Source organism: Felis catus, chromosome A3 (genome assembly GCF_018350175.1).
Source record: "Felis catus isolate Fca126 chromosome A3, F.catus_Fca126_mat1.0, whole genome shotgun sequence".
NCBI lineage: Eukaryota > Metazoa > Chordata > Mammalia > Carnivora > Felidae > Felis > Felis catus.
In genome coordinates, this window is record NC_058370.1 from 119,386,162 (window position 1) to 119,403,843 (window position 17,682).

Here is a 17,682-nt window from a genome sequence, read left to right on the forward strand (position 1 = left end):
CAACCCATGTTAAACTAACTTCTCTATACACTGACAAGATCCTCCCCCTGCCCCGTATTTTCTATCCTGTTTTCCTTTTGTCTTACAAAGTTAAGCAGACAGGGGTCCAATTTTTCTTCCGAACAATAGTGCTTCAAATATTTGAAGACTGCTCTCTCCCTGTCCTGCCCACTTCTTCTCTTCACCTGCTTAAACATCTCATGTCCCTCTTGCTGCTCCTCTTGCCATGCCTTCAATCTTCTTCCTCACCTAGGTCTAGTCTTTAGACCAGAGGTTGGGAAGCTTTTCCGGAAAGCATCAGATAGTAAATATTTTAGGCTCTGCAGGCCATATAGTCTCTGTAGCAAACACTACCACTGAAGCAAGCAAGCAGTCACAGAAAATAAGTACACAAATGGGCACGGCTGTGGTCCAGTAAAATTTTATTCACAAAAACAAGTGCCTGAGGGCTTTAGTTTGACAATCTATACTCCACACGACCCAAAATGTTAAGCCAACACAAACATGTGATCGGGGCAAAAGAAACATTTCATGTGGTGCAGGCGTAGAAAGAACATGACCATAAGCCCCTCTTCCTCAATGACTTGTTTCTCTGATGCCCAACATATGACTTTCCTATGGCAACAAAAGCATTCTGCAGAGTTAAACACAACCGCACAGTTGGACTGCTAAACTACCTTTCTCTACACTAATGTGATGACTGTTGGAACCCAGTACTAGACTCTACATTTATCACATTTTATCTTATTAGATTCAACTCATCCTTCTATTCCTTCCAGATCTCTTCAGATTCAGACTCACTTATCAAGGTGATAGTTCTGCCTCGCCAAACCCTCAGCATGTCAATGTGTCATGGTAATAATAGTACCTTCACTGAAGTCTCTGTAAAAATGCTGATCAAGATAGAACTTCTGAACATTTCCCTCAAGATTGCTCTTAGTATACTGAATAATTGTTACTTAGGTATAGAATTCGGTACCGTCACCTATGGCAATTAGTCCATCTTGCCCATGAGAAGAAATTTTCTTACAATCTTAGTAAGATCAGAATTACCTTAGATTACCTTTTGCCAAAAATCAGAAAGTTTCAGAACTTTTTTTTTACTTCAGTACAAGGCAGAAAATAGAGCAGCGTTCATTCTTCACTCATTCATTCATTCATTCATTCAGAAAGCCAACAAATATTTATGATTGAATACCTATGATTGTACCAGGCAACTTTTTGCTAGGCCCAGTGAAGAAAGAGAATGATGAACAAGACTGAAACGTTCCCTATGCTCACCAAGTCTATGGTCTTCTGTGAGATAGACGATAAGCCCAAACACAAAGAAAAATCACACGTTGTGTTAAATACTGTGAAGGAAGAAGAGGGTATTTTGCAAGAGGCCAAGGGGTAGGGAGTATGCCTAGTCTGAGTGGTCAGAGAAAGCTTCACTAAGGAAGGGACACTTCGGCTGGGTCCTGAAAGATGAGAAGACCGGCAAGGAACATATGAGATATTATAGGGAGTGAAGAAGTGAGACACTAAAGAGAACATGCTGTTGTAGATTCCATTTATATGAAGTTCAAAAACAGACAAATTAATTTATGGCAAAAGAAGTCATAATAGTAGTTTGATGAGAAAGACTGAAAGGGGGCCTTCTGAGTCGCCAGAATCAATTCGATTATCTTGATCGCAGTGGTGGTTATATGGGTATATACATGTGTAAAAATTCATGAAATTAGGGGCGCGTGGGTGGCTCAGTCAGTTGAACATCTGACTCTTGATTTCAGGTCATGATCTCACGGTTTGTGGGATCGAGTCTGCAGCGCGGAGCCTGCTTGGGATTCTCTCTCTCCCTCTCTCTCTCAAAAATAATAAAACAAATCAAAAAAAAATTTTTAATGTCATTAAATTAGACACTTAAGATCTGTGCATCTATATGTAACTTATACCTGAAATGAAATAGAAAATAAAGAATATGTGTGTGGCAGCGCGTGCGTGTGTGCATGCACACACCCACGCATATTGCAGGGAGGGGAGTGCGTGCCAAGCTACCTTCCAAGCAGAGAGAACAAAATGTGCAAAGACCACAAAGCTAGAAATACTTTGAATACTGGAAGAAGGCCAGCGCAGCTATGGTCTAGTGAGCAAGGAAGAGAGGTATGTAAATGAGACTGGAGAGGTGGGCATGCACCGCCCGGCCAGACCACAGTGAGCCAGATTTTATTGTACAGTGCATGTCCTGCTTTACATTTTTAAAGGGTCATACTGACTACAGTGCAGAAAATGGACTGGAAGGGTACCAAAGTGCAAACAGAGACCAGTTATGAGACTTACGGTACATCAGGCAGAGAGGATTATGGGTTAGGCTAGTAGCAGTACAGTAACTTCTACATTATTTCCAAATATGCTGTGAGGTACACATTTTTGAGGACAGTAAAAATGTGAGACTCCCCTTAATTTAAGAATGAAATGGGCTCTAATGAAAGGAAAACTATGAAACCACCTCCTTAGACACAGGAATATTCCCTTTATAAAGGTACTGTATTTTAAATCCCTTCTCTGTACTGATAAGAAAACGGATATGAACTGACACACCTTTGCACTAAATACAGAGCTTTGGACAAATGATTAATTAAACTGAGGCCACTGTCCCAAGTAATGCTCTACTATCTACAATCAGCAGCAGATTTCCCCTGCTTCGTTTGTCTTCTAAACAGCATAAGGAGAACCGGGCTCTTACCGTCAAATCAATTTTAATATAAGGCCCGTCCTTACCCACCTGAAATATAAGCTTTACACTTATAAAACACATTTAGTTTGCTGCAGTAATCCACAAAATGTGGCTCAAGTACAAGTTAACAGTAGCTCATAAACTGCACTTCATGTTAATCACTTTAGAATGCAAGCAAACTCAAAATGACATTTCTAGTTTTTAAAAATTATTTCCAAAATTCTTGAGTTCCAAAATTATTCACGTTTTGGGGAGTGTAAAAGACTGTAAAATTCAAAGATCCCAACAGCTAATAAACAGAAAGGTCCAAACTGTGAGCCCTTTCTGATTCATCCTGAAACACGTCTATGAAATTGATCACTTTGTTTGAAACCAGACTACACTTCCTTGGCTCAAATACAATCGTGAACTACCTAAACCCAATTTACTGAAATCATTATTCTCATAATATCCTCCAAAAGACACTTTTTGTCTTCCAATTTGTGGCAGGCACAACCTAAAGTAATCCCCAGTGAGTCGAGCCCTTGTATAAGCAATCCCTTCCCCTTGATGGTTCATTCCACTCCCCTGAAGTGGACCCTGTGACTCGTTTCTAACCACCAGAATATAGCAAAGGTGACAGATGGCACTGCCTATTAGGATACACTCTACGACAAAGGTGATGAGATATCCCTTCCATGATACATTTCATTATGTAAGTCTTCATCTTAGCAGTTTGGAGGAGTCTCTTGCTGACTTTTATGAAGGAAACAGCAAGGATGTGAACTGCCTGTGGTGAGGGCCATGGGGCAGGGAAAAATGGGGAAGCTCTAGGAGCTAAGAGCCTCAGCCCTAGAGCTGGAAAGAACTGAAGACTGCCAACAACCACACAAGCCTGGATGAGGGCCCCAAGCTCCAGATGAGAATACAGCCCAGATGACACCTTCACTGCAGCCCGGTGAGACCCTGACCGGAAGCGCTGGCTAACAATGCCCAGACTCCCAACAGAGGATGTGAGATCATAAATGTGTGCTGTCTTATGCCACCAAGTCCGTGATAATTCGTTACCCAGCAATAGGAAACTAGTGCACAGTTCGGAAAGCACTACATCATCTTTTCTACAAGGAGCCATCTTGAGGCTCCTACCCACAAAATCAAGAACACCTGATGCCTGAGAGCTGCCATACTACATTACGGTAACAGAGTTTCTTACTGCCCTACGTCCATTTCTTGGTTTCAACTGCTCTTCAGATTGCAATAGAATTGAATATCTCTTTGATGAGGTGTTCTCAAACTGTAATCACCAAACTGAACCCAAATTCTCGGGCCCTGCTCCAGACATACAGAATCAGACACTCTGAGCACAGCCCAGCCATCTCTTTTATCGGACCCTCCTGGTGATTCGGAAGCACGCCTAGGTTTGAGGAGCACTGCTCTCCTCAATGTTGAAAACAAACATTAACGGCACTTCCACCACTCCGCGGCTGAGGGATAAACCACACCATTAGTCTAGTGACCAACGCCTTTTCCTCCTTATGGTAACTTCAAATACCGCAGTGCAAGCACGAGACACGATATAATAAAATTCAGCAAGTACTCGCTAAATTTACTGAGTACGAGGCATTGTGCTAGAACAATCTGTGGTATAAAAACACCAAAGCTAAACTTAAAATGCAAAAGAAAGGGAGGAAGGGAGGAAAGGAAGGAAGGGAGGACAGAAAGGAAGAGAAGGAAGAGAAGGAAAAGAGAAGGAAGGCAAGAAGGCAAGAAGGAAGGAAGGAAGGAAGGAAGGAAGGAAGGAAGGAAGGAAGGAAGGAAGGAAGGAAGGGAGGATAGAAAGGAAGAGAAGGAAGAGAAGGAAAAGAGAAGGAAGGCAAGAAGGAAGGAAGGAAGGAAGGAAGGAAAACAAAGAAACAGGATGGGAGGGAGGGACCAACCAACCCAAGGACAAAATTTTTTAATTTCTTAAAAGACTTTTTTATCAATACAAGATTTTAAGAACTACAATAACAGAACATGACTCCGTGGGCAAGGAGATCTCATTTCAGTCAATATTATCATTCCCATCTGCTAACAAGGCAGAGGGAAGGTGGTGACAGAAGATTGGAGAAGCTAGAGCAGCAAGAACAAGCAAGTCATGATGACAGATTTGCTTGCTAAACTTAAATAATCTATAATAAATTCTAAGAGAGGACAAAAGCAGGGGTCATGTAGTGAAGAAACTAGAAATCCTTACAGAGGAAATCTGTATTATCAAATGCATGGGAAACACATGGAAGGTACTGCAGATTCTTAAACAGGAGAGTAACATTTGAGAAGATTTACCTACTCTGCCAGTTGATATGACTAAATAGAGGAGAAATCTGAAGGCCAAGACTATCAGTGGGACCCAAGCTAGACGGTGACCTGTCAGTTACTCTTCCCATTCATTAAGTTGTCACCCTTAACTTACTTTCTTAAAATACCCTTTCTCTTATAAGTTCTTGTGGTGTGCGTTCACATGTCCATTTATGGTAGCCAATGCTGACAAACGGGGAAGCGCAAATGTCAAGTTTTATTTCCTATTGACTTAACATTAATATAGCACTATGTGCCAGGTGCTTTACAAATAGTAACTCACTCAATTTTGATAATGATCCTATGAGGCAGATCATTATCAAAATTGAGTGAGTTACTATTTGTAAATGTTACAATCTGTGATCTATTCACAGATGAGGAAACCTGGTCAGAGAAGACACTGTTACTCACGGTCATAATGCTAGTATGTAGTTTCTAACTTAATATTAGTCCCAGGGGTGTCTGTGTGGCTCAGTCGGTTAAGCGTCCGACTCTTGATTTTGGCTCAGGTCACGATCTCACAGTTTCATGAGTGCGAGCCCTGTGTGGGGCTCTGCACACTGACCAGGCGGAGCCTGCTTGGGATTCTCCCTCTCTCCCTCTCTCTCTGCCCCTCCCCGACTTGCGCTGTCTCTCTTAAAATAAATACTAAAAAAAAAAAAAAAAAAAAAAAAAAAAAAAAAAATTAGACCCAAAGCTACTTATTTAATCAAAAGACATTTACCTCAATTAAAGTTAATACTATATGAAATGTTCTTAATACTCAACAAAATGTAAGACTAGTAAATTTACAGTCATCTACTCACCTCTGGTAATAATTTTTAAATGGGGGGGAAAAGAAAACAAAAACACGTCTTTCTTTTTCACTGTGCATGTTTCCCATCTGCAAATATTAGACACAAACCCAATCAGGCATGTCATTGAAGGTCTTTACTGGATGTTTCTATATCTGCTACAAAACACCCAGGAACTGCAAGGCAAAGCCTACCTTTCATTCTTAGATTTGAGAGGAAGCAAAGCATGAAGAAAATGGGCTCCGAACCCAGCCTGCCTGGGTTCAAATCTCAGCTTTGGGACCTTGAACAAGTTACTTAAAATCTCTGTGTCTCAGTAAAGTACTAGTACCTACACCTCAAGAGGCACTTGTGAACATTAAATGAGATAATATATGTAAAGCACTTAAAGCAATGCCTGCCATATAGTAAATGCTATATAAATGTCTGCTATCACTGTCATTATTATTACTCAGTATTGACAACAATATTGCCCTTGCCATTTCAACTTTCCTTCACTGGGCTCACCAGGCTCAGCCCGGTACCTCACAGAGCCACTTCCTTATGCCTAATTTACCATGGTCTTCCTGGTCTCTGCGCCTTGGTTCCCACTACCAGTCTCTCTAGAACATTTCTCCAACTCTCCCTGATGCGCTGGGCAAATTCTTTTTCAGCAAAGTTCTTCTCATTTTAACATTACAGGAGTTAGGAAAACAAGCCATCATCAGTGAATTGATATTTCAGAAAAGAGTAAAACAACCAAGATGTTTCTTCCAAATAGTACCTAAAAATAGACCTACCTTCTTCCCACCACCTTGACTTTTCTCTGTCATTCTGCAGCAGTCCCCCACCCAGCACTCTTTCGCTCCTTCTGAGAGACTCCTCTGCCTCTGCCAACTACAAAAATAATTCTCTCCGTGAGCCATTTACAAATCTATACCTAAGGCCACTAAAATGCTTTTCAAGCCTTATAAATGTGTTTATAGGTGGGAATGGGCAGCTCCCCCGATCTACTTAAGGAGACCACGCACAACTAAAGATGAGTGACGTCTGAACTGTAACGTATCTAGATAATGCCATTACTAACATGTCATACTATAGCTGGCCTGCAGCCGTAAGTGAAAATCAGGTTTAAGAATTTCTCATGTGTCTACTGTGGCCCAGAAGAAAAGCGTTCTGATCTTTGATATCATTACAGAATAGTCCTCCAGTAGAGAATAATGCATCCATACGTGCTATTTCTTTAGAACATGAAGTTTTCTTTGTTTCAACTCCCTGTCCACAAACCACACCTTCACAGGGCCCCATCCAAGAGAAGAGCCCTGCGCAAAAGATTTCTGTTATCCGGCCAGATTCAGCATCATTTATCACTTAAATTATACTTATGCTTCCGTGCTAGAAGGGTCAGTCTCTCATGAGTTTGTTTACTCAGGAGATAGGAAATCAAGAAGGTTAAATCTTAGACAAAACAAATGTCAGGTGCTATTCTTGCCAAGGTGCCTTTCCAGAGTTAATGCTTCACAAAACCCTTATTGCGGTGACTGCTGCCTCTACCCACCCAGTCATCTTACCAGAGAACCTGAGTCATCCCAGACACCTACCCCCCCATCCCTCATCCCTTCCCTCACACCACCAACACCTCCAGCTGGTCACTCATCGTGTTCTGTCAGTTTGCGATCTTAAATCAGGGATCACAAACAGGGATCGGGAGGATAAACTGAACACAGCAGGCCTGAATGAAGTTTGCGGACTGGTAGGGAGATGGCAAACTGGAGAGCAAATACCTTTTTGAAAGAGGGCAGGCACTATTGAGCTCCAGGGGAGTCTTGCCAAGAGGAAGTTCTGGGCCGATGTTTCCACTCTTCTAGTTTTCCTTTTTTTCTTTTTTTAAGTAGGTTCAGGCCCAGCACAGAGCCCATCATGGGGCTCGAACTCATGACCCTGAGATCAAGACCTGAGCTGAGATCAAGAGTCGGCCGCTCAACCGGGCCACCCAGTCGCCCTTCACTATTCTGGTTTTTCAAACTAGCCCAGAAATCTGGATTTTTTATGGGGAAGACGCCAATTTTTGAAACAAAGTACGCGTGGGCCAAATTAAACATATCTGCTGGCCAAATTCAGTGGGCAGGTTAACCAGCTTTTACTTCTATCTTTAAAATACCCACGCCACTGCTTTTAGATTCAGGCCTTCCTCATTTCTTACCTAAGTTTATGCAGAAGGATCCTAAAAGGTCTCCAGATTACTCCATCCGTTTAGGAAGCTGCCAAGGCAACCTTCCTAAAATTAAAATCTGCTCCTGTTTAAAATCAAACAGCTGCCCCAAGCCTAGGGCATGACAATGTGCCTAAAAATCACCTGAGGTATTTAACATGCTGATAACAGTAATCTACCTAATCTGGATCTCCCAAAGTCAGGCTAGGAATCTGCTATTTAAACACTTTCCCAGGCGATGCTGATGCTGATAGTCCTTAGGCCACAGATCTCCCTAAAGGATAAAATCTAGAAGCCCTTTCCACCAAAGCATCCCCTGTGACAGAGCCCCACCTCCCTCTCTTCAGCCTCATCTCCTGCCCCTCCACCATATGCCTAAAATCTGCCTTCTTAGGGTTCCCAGCAAATACTCCCAGGCCTTCACTCCTTTTACAATCCACTGCTCCTCTGTTACTTTACTCCCAATTCATCATCCGGTCACGTGAGACCCACTCAGCTTGATCTTTCTAGATTGAGCTCTGCCTTTCCCTCCATCCTCTCCCTGAAGCCTTTCTCAGCTTTAACCCTCACTCCCTGGAGCTGCTTCCCTATCCTCTCCCACCGTGCCCGGCACTTACCTAACTGCACTTACTAACTATCTATAGCTGTCTATCTACTTGCCCATATGCCACTAGCTTAATTTTGCAGCCCCAGTGCTATGCCTGACACAGAGCAGGCTCTCAATAGATGCTTACTGAATACACGGAATCAAACTGTATGAACCAGTAAGGGCGAAGGCTAGATTCTTTGAGCATTTCCATCAGGATGCACACAGTCTCTCTTTACAACCTGTTAACTGCGATATACTAATTAATTCACAATTATCATAGGTCCTGTAATCAGGCTGTTGTTGACATGCAAGGTAGAACTACCGTGACAGCAGAAACCAATTCATCATAAAATTATTCGCATGAAACCAAACAAGATACTTCAAAGCACACTTACCTCCTCTCTGAAGCAAAATGATACAATTTGAAACTGACTGTTACACTGTCAATTAAACTATGCCTCCCCCAGGCCAGATTACATAAACCACGATAGACGTTTCACCCTTAGCTAAGTGGCAAAATCCTTCAACTATAAAGACCTGTCCAAAGAAAGGACAGGTAGAAAGGAGGACTAAGCCTCACAAAGGTAAAATCCCTCAATATAATTGTCCAAAGGTACATGAATAAGCAACAGAGAAAATGGCAGTTAAACCCCTGACATCTTCACATTCAAAATACAGAAGTATCCTTCTGATATCCAGGAGATGGACAGCTCCCTTTTACCACACTTCCAAAATGTTTTATATTCTTCTACACTTTCATTCCTTCGGTAAATATTTCTTGAGCGCCTATTCTGTTCGTACACTAGACCCTGGTCGTGTTGAATAAGACAGCTATAGGCCCTACCCTCCCAGAGCTCATATTCTAACAGAGAAGGCAGACTCTCAAGTAATGATTCACCTGCTTAATAAAACTGTGGTAACTCGATGGAGAACACAGGTGTTAAGACAGCACATAACATACAATCCATCCCATGCTTTCTTCCGCACCGAAAAGCAATTGTCTTAGTTGCTTACTACTGAAATCTAATTACCACTCTACGTGTGCACAACCTATCCGCAGTTATTCTGAATAACAGCCAGGTTCCCAACTGTAGCTCTCAGATGTACCTCTAGGGAGACAAAGAAATTAAACTAACCAAAAGTAATTTTGCCACCAGCAGCTTTTATACTATCAAGTTTTCTCTACATCCCTTTGCTGTCATATACAGGGTCACCTTAGGGAATAAAAATCTCTTGACTGTTTTGAGTCTTTACCCATTTATGGGATGATCTTCTTCAGAAGCTGTTTTAGAGGCGCCTGGGTAGCTCAGTCGATTAAGCGTCCAACTTCGGCTCAGATCATGATTTCATGGTTCATGAGTTCAAGCCCCACATCGGGCTCTCTGCTATCAGCGTGGAGCCCGCCCTGGATCCTCTGTCCCCCTCTCTCTCTGTCCCTACACAGCTCGCATGTGCGCACGCATGCACGGTCTCTGTCTCTCAAAAATAAACTTTTTTTTTTTTAAAGCTGCTTTAGGGGCATCTGGATGGCGCAGTCGGTCAAGTGCCTGACTCTTGAGCTCGGCTCAGGTCACGATCTCACAGTTTGTGAGTTTGAGCCCCACATCAGGCTGTGCTGATGGTGCAGAGCCTGCTTGGGATTCTGTCTCTTCCTCTCTCTGCCCCTCCTCAATTTGTGCTCTCTCTCAAAATAAAAAAATAAACTTAAAAAAAAAAAAAGCTGTTTTAATTCAATAAGCATTTATAAAGCACTTACTGGTGAAGACCACACAATGGGAATGTGTGATCTTTAGGAAGGAAGTGTCTCTGGGGCAATTCACATTCCAGTGAAACTGACTACACAGATTCTTCCTGAGATACCTTTAGATTCATATTTTTAATATAAACACAATACTCAGTAAGGAACCCTCTACTAGAAGAAGCTGAGGTTATACATTTGTGATCCTCCTTCTTTTAAAATAACATCAACGCACTATATTTTCGTGAACGTTGGACACTTGTTAAAATGACCTTTGTTTTCCAAGATGATAGGAAATCTGCTGTCAGACACAGGAAGTGAGTCAGATAACGGAAGAGTGGAAAAGATAGGAATAGAAAAGCACACTAAAATTTCCTGTAGACTAGAACACCTACCTAGCTGGAAATATAAATTTAGGGAACACTGCTTATAAGAAAAAGTAGATTCCATATTACAGACACTGCTGCAAAGGAAACAGCTCCTAGTAGGGGAAAAAAGTTTGTTTTTTGGTTTTTGGTTTTTTTAACATAATTTGTTAACATAAATTGTTAACATTATTGTTAAATATGTTAACATTAATTTAACATAATTAACATAATTTAACATAATTGTCAAATTGGCTCGCATACAACACCCAGTGCTCATCCCAACAAGTGCCATCCTCAATGCCCATCACCCATTTTCCGCTCTCCCCCCTCCCAGAAAAAGTTTTATATGTCAATATTTACAGTGCAGAAGAGATAACAGAAAGGGGGGTAGAGCTGAAGGCAAAACAGGAGGTATCTGGGTTAATGACCTTCTTTAATGAAGTTGTAAAGCCCTAGTCATGGTTACCGAGAAGGCTCTGGAACTTCTTTCCACTTAAGTTTTAAGACATGTCAGCACCCCAGGTCAAAACTGTATGATACTACATTGCTTGAAAGCATTGGAATGTATTATATGACTTGCTACGGTCCTTTACAGTTTTTCCAGTTCCAACTAGGCCAAATCCATTATGATCTCCTTCAGCAATCCATTCATTCTACATATGTTTAATGGGTTCTTAGTATGCACAACAGTACTGTGCTCAGGTCGTGGTGGTCCGTACAAGTCTAACCTTGGATATTACATTCTAATAGGGAAACACACTAACAAATTCCATAAGGGAGCAGAGGGTGCTCTGACAGCACACTTAAGGGGAGAGGAGAGGGGCACCTGGGTGGCCAAGTTGGTGAAGCGTCCAACTTCAGCTCAGGTCATAATCTCACCGTTCGTGGGTTTGAGCCCTGCATCAGGCTCTGTGCTGATAGCTCGAAGCCCAGAGCCTGCTTCCGATTCTGTGTCTCCGGCTCTCTCTGCCCCTCCCCTGCATGTGCTCTGTCTCTCTCTCTCTCAAAAAATAAACATCTTGTTTTTTTGAAAAGAGAAGAGAGGAGAGCTTAGGGAATGCTTCTCTGAGGAAGTAACATTTAAGACATGAAGATGAATATAAACGGGAAGGGAAGCTACATTCCTGGCGGAAGTAACAACGTTACTTAAAGATCTGAGCAAAAAAAAAAAAAAAAAAAAAAAAAAATGGCAGGAGGGAGGAGACGGCTACTAATGCTGTCAGGGGCAGAGAGTGAGAGGCATGACATGGACATGAAGCTGAAGACCGGCAAGGACCATGACATTCAGAGTCATGTAGATCATGTTATGGACTGTTTGGACTTCATTCCAAGAGCAATGAGAGGACAGTAGTGGGTTTTAAGCAAAGGAGTGATGTGACCAGATGCACATTTTTTTTTTTTTTAAAGATCACTATGAACCAGAGAAAAGACTATGAGGGAAAAGGGAATGTGGGCAAGCAACCAAATAAAGTAGTACCAGATTATAACCCCAAGTATAAACTAAATATTCATGAATCCACATTGATATAAATAGTTGGATAAATATACAATGGGAAGAAAAGACAAATCTCCCGTACACAATTGCAAACAAATTATGTCACTACTCTGCCCTCAAGGAGGGAGGGCATACCTCTCCACTCTCAAGTGAGGGCTGTGCAGAGTGATGTTCCTTCCAAAGAGAGTAACCTTACAGGGAGAAATCTAACAAACACTACGTTGGTCAGGTGGCCCAAATCAATATCAACAGTGAGTGACAAGTCATACTGATAGCACGTACTTATCACATGACGCAATGAAATGGCACTTCATCTAATGCTCTTCCTCCCCAAACCCCATAACCCTTACCTAATCATGAGAACATCAGACAAATCCCAAGTGAGGGACATTCTACAAAATACATAGCCAGAACTCCTCAAAACTATCCAGGTTACCAAAAACAAGGGAAGTCTGAGAAATCGTCACAGCCGAGAGGAGCCTAAGGAGACAGGACGACTAAATGACATGTGATCTCCTAGATGAGATCCCACAACAGAAAAAGAGCCTTGGGTAGAAACTAAGGAGATCTGAGTACAGACCTCAGTTAATAATGTGTAAATATTGGTTAATTGTGACAAATGTACCATACTAATCTAAGATGTTAATAGAGAAAACTGGGTATGAAGCATAGGGGAACTCTACTATCTTCACAATGTTTCTGTGAATCTATTCTAAAAGTATTCTAAAATAAAAAGATGACTTAAAGCGTACGTGGGAAGAGTGGTAATGGAACCACTCGTCTAGCTTTGGCTAAAAATGATAGAAGGTACAGGACCTAGTGATTCACTAGTTGGTGGGTGAGGTAGAGGAATTGAGAGTGAAAGCGACACAGAGAGCAGGGATGAAAGGTTACAGCCCATATTTCAGGCTAGGAAAACTGGATGGGCATGGGAGTCATTCACTGATAAGGGAGCAGCGGAGTAAAACCAGATTTGGAGGAAAGTTAACAACCAGCATTGACTGGAGGCTCATTACGTGGCAGGCCCTTCGCAAATTCCTCTAATCATTTTGCACCATAGAGACTATTATTTGGCCCAAAGCCAAGTAAAGAAATTAGAGTTTGGGATCAGGTTTCTATGTGCTCCAAAGCCCGCGCTCTTTCTACTACACAGTTCGTTCGGTGCACATTTACTTCATCTGGCAGCCCGAGCGCCACAAGCTACTGAAGTGGAGTGCATCGGCAGTGCGACCTCAGTAGTTACTCCTACTCCCCCGGGCCTCATCTGCCAAAGACTAGCTCCATCTGAAGTTGTGTGCAAGAGGCGGGTGGAGATTTCATTAAAATGAAGACAATTAAGACACCACGAAAGGAACTGCATCAGCTAATAATGATGATGGTGGTGGTGGTGGTAATGATGAAGACGAAGTAAAGAAGCGCAGGGAATTCTCTGGTTCCACTCCCGTGGAGAGGTCTCCTAAGGTAGAGGCAATCCCCCGGGGAGGGTACCGAGTCAAGGCGGCGGCCCTAGGATGCTCCCACGCACCTTGACCCCTAAGCCCCAGGTCTCGGCAGGACCCCCGGGGAAACGCCGGCCAGCCCGCCCGCCCAGGGCCACGCGGCACAAGGTGACACGGACCGCGCCTGCCCCTCAGCCGCCAGGGAGAGGCCGGGACGAGAAGGGAGAGGGACGTCCGCGGGGCCCCGCGCTACCTTGTACTTATCAAAGCCAGCCAGCTGCTCCGGGCTCACGTATTCGTAACCAGCCATGACGACCCGAACACCGAGCGCCCACTCGGCAGCGACTCTCCGCGACGAGGTGCGGAAACACGAGCACCACACCGGCAGAGCAAGGATGGGAAGGCTTGGGCAGGCAAAGGTGGTAGGAGAGCTGCGCTCCGCCCACCGCGCACGCGTAGCGGCCTCAGGCCACTTCCGCCGCCTCCCAGGGCGCAAGCGCAGCCTCCACCTCTCCCCGCCCACCGAGGGAGGATCGCTAGCCTGCTCACGAGGTCCGCCCCCTCACGCCGTCGCAGTCCAATCAGCGTGGATCGGACAACACGAAGTCCCGCCTTCCAGGTCTTCTCGTCTCTTCATTCGCTAACGTCAAAATTGGTGAGCTGAAGTAAGGCGAGAGTGGAGGTAAAAGGTCAATTTCCCAGGGGGCCTTGCTCCTCCCTCCGGGGGTTGGGGCGGTTCTCTGGTTTCGTTCGGGTTGCGGTGGTTGTCTGCGAACCAGTTCAGAAGTACCCAGGAAGGAGCCGTGACGTGAACTTGCCAGAGAAAGGGTGTGTGCCCGGCGCGCTGCGGCTCCTGGCAGGCTGTAGGAGCTCAGGAAGGTGATTGGACGTAGAGAAACCAGTGGGGAGCCTCGGGGAAAGGCTTTTTCCGTCTGTAAAGTGGCGTGGAAGGGCGCTGGAGACGAACCCCTCAGACCTCTTCGCTCTCCGCTCTGTCAAACTGTTGCAAATTGAAATTGCTCACGTCTCCAACCAGATAAAAGCACTGGTCTCTGAGTCTCTAGGGATCTCTAAGTGCGTTTGCAGGAAGTGCATGCACGTAACTGGAGCCAATAGTAGAAAGAACACTAGATCAATGGCTAGTGTGTATCAAGCTAATAATAAAATTTAATAATAGTAATAATTGCTCCCTTTTCTTTTTTTGAGCACCTTCTATAAGGGGAACTTTATATACATTATCACCAACCCCCATAACAATACTATTAAGTGGAAGGCACTTTCCCTATTTCGCAGGTTAGGAAATAAAAATTCAGATTACCTAACTTGCCCAGGATCAGGCCATTAATTATACAGCTCGGAAGTGGTCAACCCAACACGAAATGAGGTTCTTGGTGTCGGAAACCACTACCTAAGAAAGATTCTCAGTCTCTGGGTCTCTGAAACAAGGGTGATTCTTTTAAGATCTCTTATGTTCCTTATATTAACTCGTTAAACATAATTATCGGGTGCTCAATATATGCCAAGAATGTTATTATTTCTGCGTGTGTCTCATCTCACTTTCTAAAGTACAAGGTTCTTATGAGGTAATAGATATAAAGCATCTATCATCACACCTGATACATGGCAGATGATCAATAAACTTGAACATCATTTTCCTTCACTTGTCCTAAGGAAAGGACCTGTATCTTGTACACCTTAATTTTCCCTTGTCCTTATAGTCCAGTGCCTTGCAGATAATACATGGTCAATACCTTTCCTTGAATGAATGAGCAGCGATCTCTCTGCTATGCCGTGCGGTGTCTGCTTTGAGGACATTAGAAATGTGGATCTCCCTTTAGGAAGAAAATTGCCTCTAATGAAAACTATGAAACCACTTTCTTCGACGTGTAAAAGTTATTTCCTTTGTGCATGTACTGTATTTAAATCCCTTCTGTGTACTGATAAGAAAACTGAATTGACAAGGTCTCTGCCCTAAATACGTGTTTTGGACAATGTATTAATCAGACTGAGGCTACCGTCCCAAGTAATACACTACAGATTTCATCTGCTGTGTGTTTCTTCTAATCAATATGAAGAGGAAAAAAAAAATCTTCGCATCAAATGCTTGTTGATATAAGGCCTGTGCTTATCCATCACCCACTGGCGCTTATCTGTCCTCTCTATCTCATACACTGACCACGATTTCTGCTTTCCAAAATCATCATCATAGAAAATATTTGTGCTAGAAGCAATGTTACCACCTTTGTAATATAAACTGGGAAAAAAAAAAGTGTTTTCATTCGTGGCATTCCTGCTTTATTTAGGTTTAAGTATGAGGGTGTCAGATAAATAGATACCTAGAAAATTGGAAGTTAAGGACTAACATAGTTAAAAACTCCAACATAAGTTATTAAAGCCATAAAAATGGCCGAGGTTTCCCAAGGAAGGTTATAAAAAGATACTGATTTGGTTTGCATTTTAAAATAATACTGATGCCTTTATAGTAAGTTCTATGATTTTCAAAGGAATTTGGTATCTCACTAGATCAGCTTAACAAGCCTGAGCCATGGGCCAGATAGTTGTTCTAATTGTACGGAACAGAACGGCAGAAGTATTCTATTATATCTCACGCAAAAATTACCCAGTGTGTGGTAAAATTGAAATAAGAGCACGGGTCATCAAATTTTTAAATAATTTTAAAATAATTTTTCCACTACACCTTGCTTCTACAAGTTACCACAGTAAGATATTTAAAAAGGGAGGGGCGCCTGGGTGGCTCAGTCGGTTAAGCATCCGACTTCAGCTCAGGTCACGATCTCACCGACCGTGAGTTCCAGCCCCGCCTGGGGCTCTGGGCTGATGGCTCAGAGTCTGGAACCTGCTTCCGGTTCGGTGTCTCCCTTTCTCTCTGCCCCTCCCCCCGTTCATGCTCTGTCTCTCTCTGTCTCAAAAATAAACGTTAAAAAAAAAAAGAAAATTTAAAAATAAAATAAAACAAATAAATAAAAGATATTTAAAAAGGGAAAATTCACAAGTCAGTTTTAAATCAAGGCTAGAGGGGGGTAAAAAAAAAAACTAGGAAAGAACTGAACAGACTCATTAAATTGCTTATTGTTTCCTAAAAATAGAATTCCCTTGCTAGAGTGAACCTTCTCTAGTTAAGTTTTGTCTGCTTGGTTTTTGCTGTATTTCACATTTTTCAAAAACATAATCCTAAGTAAAAATGTGTAGAGAACTCTATTTGAATGGGTCATCAATCAGTTATCACAGAAAAGATCTGTGCAACATACTGAGATTCAGTATAAGCTAATACTGCTTTGTACTTCCCACTCCCCAAGTCAGTAGAGGCTCTCTGCTGTTCTGTGACTTGTCATCCCACCTGCCTCCCAATGGTTTTCTGGTCATTTTTGTTCCCTTAACCTTTGAATACAAACTCAATTGTGCCCATAGTCATTCAAAACCCAGATAATCACTGTAAAGTTTCAACCTAGTGTCATATGAAGTAAGAATAAAAATGACAGGGGCGCCTGGGTGGCTCAGTTGGTTAAGTGTGCGGATTTGGCTCAGGTCATGATCTCACAGTTCATGAGTTCGAGCCCCGTATGGGGCTCTGTGCTGACAGCTCAGAGCCTGGAGCCTGCTTCCGATTCTGTCTCCCTCTCTCTCTCTCTCTCTGCCCCTCTCCCACTCACGCTCTGTCTCTCAGAAATAAATGTCAAAAAAAAATTTTTTTTTAAAGAATAAAATGACAGGTCTAGTAATTTATTTACACTCTCTACATACTTACCATTCTTTGTTTTGGAGATGAATGATTATTCTTTTATAGCCATTATTCATGAGCATGGCTGTTATACATAAAAGGAGAGTTATTTTAAAAAAACTGATCTCAGGGGCACCTGGGTGGCTCAATGGGTTAAGCATCTGACTCTTAGCTTCAGCTCGGGTCCTGATCTCACCCTTCGTGAGTTCAAGCTCTTCAGTGGGCCCTGTGCTGACATCACGGAGCCTGCTTGCAGTTCTGTCTCCCTCTCTCTCTGCCCTTCCCCCTGCTCACTCT

General features: G+C 42.9%; 1 protein-coding gene across 2 annotated transcripts in view; it reads right to left on the reverse strand.

Annotated features, from left to right (window-relative positions):
• The window catches only part of SELENOI (selenoprotein I), a 40,421-nt gene extending 26,295 nt beyond the window's left edge, over nucleotides 1-14,126 (reverse strand). Inside the window, exon 1 of one of the 2 annotated variants that reach the window (XM_019827799.3) lies at nucleotides 13,900-14,126. In XM_019827799.3, coding sequence (XP_019683358.1) covers nucleotides 13,900-13,956 — 57 coding nt within the window. In that variant the 5' untranslated portion in view covers nucleotides 13,957-14,126. The remainder of the gene's footprint in view (nucleotides 1-13,899) is intronic. The other variant, XM_011281271.4, reaches the window with a different exon arrangement.
• Nucleotides 14,127-17,682: the final 3,556 nt, after the last annotated feature.